Below are 12,078 nucleotides of genomic sequence, written 5' to 3' on the forward strand. Positions count from 1 at the left end.
AGTTCCTCCAGCACTTTGTGTTTTTTCCTCAAGTTTTCCAGCATCTGCAGTTCCTTGTGCCACCATATAGTTTAATGCAGCGAGGCACAGTGAAAAGCTTTTTGTTGTCGTGTGCTAACCAGATAATGCTGGAAGGGCAGAAGATGGAGTAGTACAGGAACATGTATTATTAACATCACCTGGAAGATGCTTGGACAGGGTCACGGATAGGAAAGTGTTGGAATAGGTCTGAAGAAAAATCTCGACCAGAAACGTCACCTATTCCTTTTCTCCAGAGATGCTGCCTGACCCGCTGGTTACTCCAGCATTTTGTGACTATCGTGGATAGCAAAGATTTAGAGGGACATGGGCCAATGTTGAACACATGGGACTAGCTTAGATGGGTCGGAGTGGACCAGTGGAGCCGAAGGGGCCCGTTTCTGTGCTGTACGACTCTATGACTTTGACAGGGAGGGGGCAGAAGGGCTGAATGGCCTGCTATTTACGAGCTTCATTGGTATTTCTGAACCACCAACCTATTTCAGGTAGGCAAAAGTGCTGGAGAAACTCAGCGGGTGAGGCAGCATCTATGGAGTGAAGGAAATAGGCAACCCTTCTTCAGACTGATGTGGGGGTGGGGAGGGGTGAAGAGGAAAGGAAGAGTCAGAGACAGTGGGCTGAGGGAGAGAGTCACTAACAAGTGTGGGCGGGACTTGGTCGGCAGCTCTCCCGACTCGGCCATTCACATCTGCAGCAACTAGGGGGCGCAGCGGTAGAGTTGCTGCCTTAAGAGACACGGGTTCGATCCTGACCACCGGATCTACAGGTTTTTGTGTGGGTTAATTAACTTTGGTAAATATTTGGTAAATTGCCCCTAGTGTGTGTAGGTTAATGTTAGCGTGGGCAACAGTATTGTAGTGTAAATGTGTAGGAAGGAACTGCAGGTGCTGGTTTAAATCGAAGATAGCACACAACATGCTGGAGTAACTCAGCTAGGACAGGCAGCATCTCTGGAGGGAAGGAATGGGCGACGTTTCGGGTCGAGACCCTTCTTCAGACTTCTGTAGCATAGTGTGATCGCTGGTGGGCTGAAGTCTGTCTAGTTTTTACTGTGTAAGAAGGAACTGCAGATGCTGGTTTAAACGGAAAGTTGGTTTCGGTCTGAAGAAGGGTCGGGACCCGAAACGTCGCCCATTCCTTCTCTCCAGAGATGCTGCCTGTCCCGCTGAGTGACTCCAGTTTTTTGTGTCTACCACTCGTGTCTATGTTCTACTGGTAGTTCCTTCCTACACAGTCACTGCTCAGAGGCCAACGCTTTTGGCAGGAGACCCAGTCTGGGGTCCCACACACACACACACACCCGCCCTTCCCTCTGCCAGCAGCCCACACAGATCTCCCAGTGAGCTCTGACAGTGCGCGTTTCCCTGCAAATCTCCTGGGGGGGAGATTGCTTCAACCACTATAGATGCTCCACCTTTCCTCACCGTGACCATTGCAAGAAGCGGAGGTCCCGCTGTAGAGGGGCAACGCCAACAGAAACAGTGTCGTGTCACCTTCTCCGACAACTCTGCTGCTCTGAGTGTCTGTCTGTCTGTCTGTCTGGCCTCTGTCTCTGTCTGGCTGCCCATGTGTCTGACTCTGTGTGTTTGTCTGTCTGAATCTGTGTATCTGTGACATTGTGTCTCGACCAGAAACGTCACCCATTCCTTCTCTCCGGAGATGTTGCCTGTGCCTGTCCCGCTGAGTTACTACAGATTTTTGTGTTTGTCTATTGTGTCTTTCTGCTGGCTGCTGTCTGTGACTCGGTCTGTCTGTTAGTCTCTGCCCGTGTGTGTGTGTGTGTGTGTGTTTCTCTGACTCCCTCCCCTTCTCCCCCTGTCTCTCCCTCTGTGTGTCTCTGTCTCCCCTCACTCTGTCCCCGGATAGCAGGAGAGAGAGAGGGAGAGAGGGAGAGGGAGAGAGAGATAGAGATAGAGATAGAGAGAGGGAGTGAGAGAGGGAGATAGAGAGGGAGAGAGAGAGAGAGAGGGAGCGAGGGAGAGAGAGAGGGAGAGAGAGAGGGATGGAGGGAGAGGGAGGGAGAGGGACGGAGAGAGAGAGAGGGAGGGAGAGGCAGAATGCGACGACTTTGGGAAATACTAACCATGGAGTCATTCATTGTGGAAACAGGCCCTTCGGCCCAACTTGCCTATGCCGACCAACAGCCCCCATCTACACTAGTCCCACCTGCCTACATTCGGCCCATATCCCTCTATTTTTCCCTATCCATCTTTACTTTGCGAATCTATTGGAGAATGTATTCCATTAAGAGGCAGTTCCTTCTTCAGGGGAGGGGGAGAAAGCTTTAACTTCGAACAGAGAGGCCCGGCCAATGTAGGCGGGTGGGCACACAATGCTGGAGTAACTCAGCGGGACAGGCAGCATCCCTGGGGGGAAGGAATGGCTGACGTTTCGGGTCGAGGCCCTTCTTCAGACTGAGTGTCAGGGGAGAGGGAGATACAGAGATAAGGAAGTGCAAGGTGTGAAAACGAGACATGAAAGGGGATAGCGAACAGGGAAAATATAAAATAGAGTATTGTTAACTAGGAGAAGGAGACAACAAAGCAAACAGGGATAAAATGGAATGGGGGGGGGGGGGGAAGTCAGACTGGGTCGGAGAACTGGGAAAGAGGAGGGATGGAACAAGGGCTATGATTTGAGAATTAAGGGACAAAATTTTAAAAACATAGAAAATAAAAAATAGGAGCAGGAGGAGGCCATTCGGCCCTTCGAGCCAGCACCGCAGGTTCTGGCTCGAAGTTAGGGGTAATGGTAACACAGTTTAGGGGTAACATGAGGGGGAACTTCTTTACTCAGAGAGTGGTAGCGGTGTGGAATGAGCTTCCAGTGGAAGTGGTGGAGGCAGGTTCGATTTTATAATTTAAAAATAAATTGGATAGGTATATGGACGGGAAGGGAATGGAGGGTTATGGTCTGAGTGCAGGTAGATGGGACTAGGTGAGAGTAAGTGTTCGGCACGGACTAGAAGGGCCGAGATGGCCTGTTTCCGTGCTGTAATTGTTATATGGGGTAAAGAAGGAACTGCAGATGCTGGAAAATCGAAGGTTTGACAAAAATGCTGGAGAAATTTAGCGGGTGCAGCAGCGTCTGTGGAGCGAAGGAGATAGGCAACGTCTATTCAGTCTGAAGAAGGGTTTCGGCCCGAAACGTTGAGGAGATGGGACTACGAAAATTGTCTCTAATTGAGACAATGACAATAAATGTGAATACAATACAAGAATACAATACAAACGTTGCCTTTCTCTATGGTTATATGGGTTACTTGAAGTTATAGAAGTCAATATTCATACCGCTTGGGATTCTTGGTTCTTGGTTCTTGGTCCTCCAAAATATTCCAAATGGAATTTAAACTGGAGGTGGTGGAGGGAGGACTTAAGCCAGAAAGCTGCCCGGGCGAAATGTGAAGGAAGGAACTGCAGATGCTGGTTTAAACCGAGGATAAGACACAAATTGCTGGAGTAACTCAGCGGGACAGCTAGCTGTCCCGCTGAGTTACTCCAGCATTTTGTGTCTGTCTAGCGATACGCGAGGCGGGCACTAGGACCACGCGTGGCTACTCACGTATGGGCAGCAATGTATCAAAGCGATGCACTTCCTTGGCGTAGTAGTCCGCTGTGGTCTCAAAGACCGCCTCCTGCTCCCTGCCCAAGTCAGCCAGCAATTCCTTGGTGCTGTTGTACAGGCCCATCGCCTCCTTGGTCACCGTCACCTGCTCAGCCTCGGGGGTGCTGGAGAGTTTGAGCTTGCTCAGGATCTGGCCCCTGATGGCCTCGATCCGCTTCTTGCGAATCTGTTCCATGTCAATGGTCTTGCAGGTGGACATTGGCCAGGAGACGGGGAGGGAGTGGAAGAGGGCGACCAAACCGAGCAGCAGCCGCAGTTGCATCCTCGTCCCCGGTGAAATTGACAGGGAAATTGACACCTCGCGTTGCAACAGCGTTGAAACGGGAAGCAAGGTTCAGCAGGAGTACAGCGTTGGTTTAAGGCTGTAAATCAAGTCTGAATCTCTCTCTCTCACACACACTCACATACACACAAGGCTGTTCTAGTCTATCTGCCTGTGTGAGATTCCTGCCCGCCTGTTAATCCAAGCAGCACCCGGCGCAACTTTCTCTCCAAGTGTTGAACTGGCTGCAACAGAGTGGGTGGCGGCGAGTTCCCCGAGTCTCATAAGCTTACAAGAGTTGAAGACTTTATAAGTCGGCCGAGAGCGGGCCCCGCCCAGGAAATGGGTGGGTTAGTTAGTGCTGTGGTTTTAGTGCTCTGCGCTGCCTTACTAATAAGTATCTGCACAATCATTTCCTTCAAGCATCATGTACTGTACATGCTATGGATGTGAAACATGCCAAACGCGCAGGCACTTCGCGTCAAATGTGCATTTCTATAGCGCCTACAGGCACACAGAGCTGTACCAGAGCCAGACACACACAGAGAGTGTGCTGGAGTAACTCAGCGGGCCAGGCAGCATCTCTGGAGAACATGGATAGGTGGCGTATCGGGTCGAGTCCCTTCTTCACACTCCAGATACTCCAGCACTTTGTGTCCTTTTGTGTATCAACCAGCATCTTCAGTTCCTTTATTTATTTAAGAAACATAGACATAGAAACATAGAAAATAGGTGCAGGAGTAGGCCATTCGGCCCTTCGAGCCTGCACCGCCATTCAATATGATAGAAACATAGAAACATAGAAATTAGGTGCAGGAGTAGGCCATTCGGCCCTTCGAGCCTGCACCGCCATTCAATATGATCATGGCTGATCATCCAACTCAGTATCCCATCCCTGCCTTCTCTCCATACCCCCTGATCCCTTTAGCCACAAGGGCCACATCTAACTCCCTCTTAAATATAGCCAATGAACTGGCCTCAACTACATTCTGTGGCAGAGAATTCCAGAGATTCACCACTCTCTGTGTAAAAAATGTTTTTCTCATCTCAGTCCTAAAAGATTTCCCCTTTATCCTTAAACTGTGACCCCTGTGAAGAAGGAACTGCAGATGATGGAGAATCGAAGGTGTTGGAGAAACTCAGCGGGTGCAGCAGCATCTATGGAGCGAGGGAAATAGGCAACGTTTCGGGCCGAACCCCTTCTTCAGACTTTTATCTATCTTCAGTTCCTTGTTTCTACAAAGGAACAGGCCCTTCAGCCCACAATGTCTGTACCGAACATGATATCAAGATAATCTAACCTCCTTGCCTTGACATGATCCATATCCCTCCATTCCCTGCATAATCAGGGCCCATCTTGGGGTGGGAGATTACAACCTTCACGTGGTCCGCCCTGTTTCGACTAATGCAATCAACCCGGCGTGAACAATCAAATAAGATCAAATAGACAAAGTTGTCTTACAAATTTAGGCTGTGCACGCCATACACAAGAAGAAGATGCCGGGCCCATCTAAAAGTCTCATATGCCACCATTGAGGTATTGATTGGTTATCTAATTTCACAGTGCCAACTGGCACATGTGACAAATAAATGTATCTCGTATCTTGATTGTGATCAGCCATGATCATATTGAATGGCGGTGCTGGCTCGAAGGGCCGAATGGCCTACTCCTGCACCTATTTTAAAAATATATTTCTATCTGCCTCCACAATCCCTCCCCCTCCTCCCCAGTCAGTATGTTCCAGGCACCCACTACCCTCTGTGTAAAAACATGTTCCCAATGTTGGGGGGAGTCCAGAACCAGGGGCCACAGTTTAAGAATAAGGGATAAACCATTTAGAACGGAGACGAGGAAACACTTTTTCACACAGAAATTTGAGAGTCTGTGGCATTCTCTGCCTCAGAGGGCGGTGGAGGCGGGTTCTCTGGATACTTTCAAGAGAGAGCTAGATAGGGCTCTTAAAGATAGCGGAGTCAGGGGATATGGGGAGAAGGCAGGAACGGGGTACTGATTGTGGATGATCAGCCATGATCACATTGAATGGCAGTGCTGGCTCGAAGGGCCGAATGGCCTACTTCTGCACCTATTGTCTATTGTCTGCAGTTCCTTCTTCTTCTTCTTCTTGCGTATGGCGTGCACAGCCTAAAGTTGTAGGACAAATTGTTCTAATTGATCTTATTTGATTGTGCACGCCAGGTTGATTGCATTGGTTGAAATAGTGAATGTTGCAACCTCCCACCCTGCAGTTCCTTGCTACATCACCTATCACTTAATAGGCTTTGTCCCGACCCCATCTCTTTACCATTCGAATACAATCACTCTGAAGTAGGGGCCTGGCCAAACGCGCCGCTTGTATGTTCCTTCCGCAGATGCTGCCTGACCTGCTGAGTTCCTCCAGCACTTTGTATTCTACATCGGATTCCAGCATCTGCAGTTCCTTGTGTCTCCAGCCTGTTGTAGGAGTGGGAAGGAAATCACCTGGCACGGACTTCAGGCACCTGCTTGCTATCTGTTGCTCTGTATATGTCTGTCTGCGTCACTCTCTGTGTCTGTCTGAGACAGGACTATCCTCCCACTGTCTGTAGTCTGATAGAGGTAGATTAAAAATATGACTGTCAGACAGTCAGAACTTGTTTCCCCAGGGTGGGAATGTCAAAGACTAGAGGGCATAAGGTGAGAGAGGGAAAGTTTAAAGAAGATGTGCAGGGCATGTTTTTTTAACTCAGAGGGTTATTTGATTGTGCACGATAGATATAGAGTAAGACTGGAATTCGCCGCCAGAGGTAGTGGTGGTGGAGGCAGTTACAATAGTGGTGTTTAAGAGGCTTTCAAATAGGCTAGTTAGTTAGTTAGTTCTCTGAAGAAGGGTTTCAGCCCAAAACGTTGCCTATTCCCTTCGCTCCTGCAAAAATGCTGGAAGGAAATAGGCAACGTTTCGGGCCGAAACCCTTGGGTTTCGACCCGAAACGTTGCCTATTTCCTTCGCTCCATAGATGCTGCTGCACCCGCTCAGTTTCTCCAGCACTTTTGTCTACCTTCGATTTTCCAGCATCTGCAGTTCCTTCTGAAACAATAGTTAGTTAGTTCATTTAGTTTATTGCCATGTGTACCAAGGTACAGTGAAAAGCTTTTTGTTGCGTGCTAACCAGTCAGCAGTAAAAAACAATACATGATTACAATCGATCCATGTACAGTGTATAGATACATGACAAGGGAATAATGTTTAGTGCAATATACAGGGAGTGGACGGATATGGATCACGTACAATAGAAAAGATTGGTTTCACTTGATGTCATGTTCGGCATGGACATTGTGGGCCAAAGGGCCTGTTCCTATGTTGTCCTATTTTGTGCACTCCAGGAGGTTTGTCATTCCAACTATCGTGGGTAATGGCGTATCTTTCATTCAAAATTTAGAACAGAAAATGCCGTAGATAGTTTTCATCATAGTCGAAGGGAGGTCGAAGGAGGTCATCTTCACTCTCCACTATTCGGTGTCCAATTTTCCCGAAGTTAGTTGAAGGAGGTCTTCAACATGTCATTTTTTTGAACTCTCCTAAACTCTTCTAAACTCGCCAATTAGGTCGCCCAAGTGGGGCAGCCCCTTAACAAAAGCTGTACCTTGGTACACGTGACAATAAACTAAATTGAACAATAATGCTAGTGTACGGGGTGATGGGTGATCAGCACGGACTCAGTGGACCGAAGGGCCTCTTTCTACGCTGTATCTCTAAAAAAAGATAGATTATAGAGTAAGACTTAAGAGATACTGTGGGGCAACTTTTTCTCACAAATGGTGATGTGTGTATGGAATGAGCTGCCAGAGGAGATAGGTGAGGCAGGTACTATAACAACATTTAAAAGACATTTGGACAGGTACATGGATAGGAAAGGTTAAGAGGGATGTGGGCCAAACGCGGGCATGTTGGACTAGTGTAGATGGGGCATGTTGGTCGGTGTGGGCAAGCTGGGCCTGTTTCCACGCTGCATCACTCTATGTGACATTGGAAGAAGTGTGAACAGGGTCAATGTAACTGGAAATAGCTGTGAAACAAATATAGGAAGTGTGACAGGGAGAATTGCCACAGAAAATCCATGCAACATTATAGGAAGTGTTAACAGAGTAAATAGCCCTGTCCCACGGTACGAGTTCATTCCAAGAGCTCTCCCGAGTTTAAAAAAAATCAAACTCGTGGTAAGCACGGAGAATGAACGTAGCGGGTACGTCGGAGCTCGGGGACGTCTCTTAGCGGCTCGTTACGCTAACGGCAGGTACTCGGGAAGACTCGCTAAAGGCAGGTAAGCACGGGAAGATTCGTGAAGAATTTTCAACATGATGAAAAATGTCCACGAGAGCCCCGAGTACCGACGAGTGGCCATTACCGTAAATCTCCGCGTTCGAATCAGGGCAAACTCGGAAGAACTCTTGGAATGAACTCGTACCGTGGGACAGGGGTTTAAGTATTAAATGAAAGTAGGCGTGGTAGTTACAGCAAGTGAAAGGGGAACGGTCTTAGTGAGGGATAAAATGGAAACTGGCCCTTCGGCCAATCGTTACCACTGGTGGGAGAGTCTAGGACTAGAGGGCGCAGCTTCAGAATTAAAGGACATTCCTTTAGGAAGGAGATGAGGAGGAATTTATTTTGTCAGAGGGTGGTGAGTCTGTGGATTTTTTTGCCACAGAAGGCGGTGGAGGCCAAGTCAGTGGATATTTTAAAGGCAGAGATAGATAGATAGATTCTTGATTAGAATGGATATCAGGGGGTATAGGGAGAAGTCAGGAGAATGGGGTTAGGAGAGATAACTCAGCCATGATTAAATGGCGGAGTAGACTAGATGGGCCGAATGGCCTAATTCTACTCCTCTCACCTTACGATCATTGGGATGTGGTAGAAATGCGGATAGAAGTATTTAAAACTATGGGAGACACAGATAGGGCAGACAGTCAGAACCTTTGTCCCAGGATGGAAATATCAAAGACTCGAGGGTATAGCTTTAAGGTAAGTGGAGAAAGTGTAAAGGAGATGTGCGGGGCAGATTTATTTACACTGACGCACCCTTTCAGGGATGGTAGTAGAGTTAGATGGATATGCAGGGAACATTGATATGCAGGGAATGGAGGGATAAAGGGATTAGTTTATCTTGCCAACATGTTTGGCACAGACATTGTGGGCCGAAGGGCCCGTTTCTCTGCTGCACTGTTCTATGTTCGATGTTCCAAAGTGAAGAAGTTCAGAAGTTCCAGGAGCAGAATTAGACCATTCGGCCCATCAAGTCCAGGGATCTATCGCAGTCGCTGCCTCAAAAACGCTGGCAGCATCATCAAGGACCCACACCATCCTGGCCACACACTCATCTCCCCGCTACCTTCAGGTAGAAGGTACAGGAGCCTGAAGACTGCAACGACCAGGTTCAGGAATAGCTACTTCCCCACAGCCATCAGGCTATTAAACTTGGCTCGGACAAAACTCTGAACATTAAAAGCCCATTTTCTGTTTATTTACACTTTATCAGTTTATTTATTCATGTGTGTATATATTTATATTATGGTATATGGACACACTGATCTGTTTTGTAGTCAATGCCTACTATGTTCTGTTGTGCTGAAGCAAAGCAAGAATTTCATTGTCCTATCAGGGACACATGACAATAAACTCTCTTGAATCTTGAAGTTCACTCCGCCATTCAATTATGGCCGATCTGACTTTCCCTCTGAACCCCATTCTCCTGCCTTCGCCCCGTATCCCCTGACTAACCCACATGGTATCAGGGAGAACGTGCAGACTCCGCACAGACAGCGCCCGAGGTCAGGATCGAACCCAGGCAGCGGCTCCAACAGCCGCTACATTCTCTCTCCCATAGCGTGTCACAGGAAGCTTTGTGGCATGGCAGGAAGGGGCCCGCCAAACAGGAAGTGGACTGAGCTCTCAGCTATGAACAGCTGGACTAACTCAACCCAGGCTCAAAGAAACAGCGAGAGAGAAACAACAGCAGAAATATGAACTGATAACCATGGCTGGTGGACATTATTCCAACAATACAAAGGAGCTAGTTTGCAAAAGGAGTGCAGGAGGATGAGGGATGATCTTACAGTGGTGTATAACAAGGGGGATAGGGTGAAGGCACAGTTTTGGTCACCCTGCTATAGGAAATATATTGTTAATAGACAATAGACAATAGGTGCAGGAGTAGGCCATTCAGCCCTTCGAGCCAGCACCGCCATTCAATGTGATCATGGCTGATCATCCCCAATCAGTATCCCGTTCCTGGCTTCTCCCCATATCCCCTGACTCCGCCATCTTTAAGAGCCCTATCTAGCTCTCTCTTGAAAGTATCCAGAGAACCGGCCTCCACCGCCCTCTGAGGCAGAGAATTCCACAGACTCACCACTCTCAGTGTGAAAAAGATGGAAAGAGGGCAGAGAAGATTTACGAGGATGTTGCCAGAACTTGAGGGTCTGAGCAGTCTAGGACGCAGGAGGATGAAAGGAGATCTCATAAGGTCATGGGGGGAAGTGAAGGTGGGCCAAAGGGCCTGTTTCCATGCTGCATGGCTCTATGCTGTAGGAAGGAACTGCAGATGCTGGTTTATACTGAAGATAGACACAAAATGCTGGAGTAACTCAGTGGAACAGGCAGGATCTCTGGATAGAAGGAATGGGTGATGTTTCGGGTCGAGACCCTTCTTCAGACTGAGAAGTCTGAAGGTGCTGGAAATGGTGGCAACTTCTATAGAAAGAGAAGCATTAGTTTAGGTTTATTAAAGTCACGTGTACCGAGGTACAGGGAACAGCTTTGATCTGCAAGCTGACCAAACAGATCAGATAACACTGTACATAAATGCAACCAAGCCAAACACATGTACAATAGGTAGAGCAAAGGGGAAGGTACAGAGCAAAGACCCTACAGCGAGCAAGATCGTCCACTCGATGAAAAAGACGTAGTACGGTCATGGGCCGATTCATGGGTAATTTTCGGCCCCATTTCCGTAACCAGCTTCCGTCTCCGCACCAAAGATCCCGTAGCGGAGCAAAGATACTAGTGCGGAGACGGAACAAGCCGGTTACGGAAACATCCTCGTAAAAATCAAAGTTCTTTGGTAAAAATCTTCTCCTCATTTTCAGAATTATAATTTATTAACACAAACTGTTCCCCCGCAACGTTGATTACACTGCGAGTCGGGTCGGGTCCGGTTACTGAAATGGATGAAAAAAAGGCCCACGTTCCGCTCCGTTGCGTACTACACGTCAGCCCATTGCATTTAGAAGGAGTGGTCTATCTTGCTCCGCTATAGGATCTTTGGTACAGAGTACTGGATATGGAAAAGAGATTTAAAAGGGTGGGATGATCGTATCAGATGATCCCCTGGGACCTGCAAGCAAAGAGATTCCACACTCTGGCACCACCCTGTTGAATGTTGTGGCAAATAACCAGATAGATAAAAGAGACAGAATTTCTCTGCCGCCCAGATCAATGGCACTCTATTGCCACATGTACCTGGGACGACAGATGGCACAATGGGCTAAGTGTTCGGCTGGCGACCGCAAGGTGGCCGGTTCGAATCCCGCTTGGAGTGCATACTGTCGTTGTGTCCTTGGGCAAGACACTTCACCCACCTTTGCCTGTGTGTGAATGTGTGTGAGTGATTGGTGGTGGTCGGAGGTGCCGTAGGCGCAGAATGGCAGCCACGCTTCCGTCAGTCTGCCCCAGGGCAGCTGTGGCTACACAAGTAGCTTACCACCACCGAGTGTGACTGAGGAGTGAATGAATAATGCGATGTAAAGCGCCTTGAGTATTAGAAAGGCGCTATATAAATCCCATCCATTATTATTCATTATTACAGTGAAGTGCTTCATTTTGTATACAAAATCATACAGCAGACCTCACCTAGGCAGTACACAAGTGTTGCCACATTCTGGCAAAGACAAATTTGTGAAAGTTGCCCATCACTGCCTGTTTACCGAAGGTACACAAAAATGCTGGAAGGAAATAGACAACGTTTCGGGCCGAAACGTTGCCTATTTCCTTCGCTCCATAGATGCTGCTGCACCCGCTGAGTTTCTCCAGCATTTTTATCTACCTTCGATTTTCCAGCATCTGCAGTCCCTTCTTAAACACTGCCTGTTTACCGATGTATTCAAGAGAGAGAGTTAG

At 48.1% G+C, this 12,078-nt stretch overlaps 1 protein-coding gene across 2 annotated transcripts in view; it reads right to left on the minus strand.

Annotated features, from left to right (window-relative positions):
* Window positions 1–4,225, minus strand: part of LOC116967778 (transforming growth factor beta-3 proprotein-like) — a 45,973-nt gene extending 41,748 nt beyond the window's left edge. Inside the window, exon 1 of one of the 2 annotated variants that reach the window (XM_033014383.1) lies at window positions 3,621–4,225. In XM_033014383.1, coding sequence (XP_032870274.1) covers window positions 3,621–3,925 — 305 coding nt within the window. In that variant the 5' untranslated portion in view covers window positions 3,926–4,225. Of the gene's footprint in view, window positions 1–3,600 lie in introns of both variants that reach the window. The other variant, XM_033014384.1, reaches the window with a different exon arrangement.
* Between the last annotated feature and the right edge of the window lie 7,853 nt (window positions 4,226–12,078).

Source organism: Amblyraja radiata, chromosome 41 (genome assembly GCF_010909765.2).
Source record: "Amblyraja radiata isolate CabotCenter1 chromosome 41, sAmbRad1.1.pri, whole genome shotgun sequence".
NCBI classification, from domain to species: Eukaryota; Metazoa; Chordata; class Chondrichthyes; order Rajiformes; family Rajidae; genus Amblyraja; species Amblyraja radiata.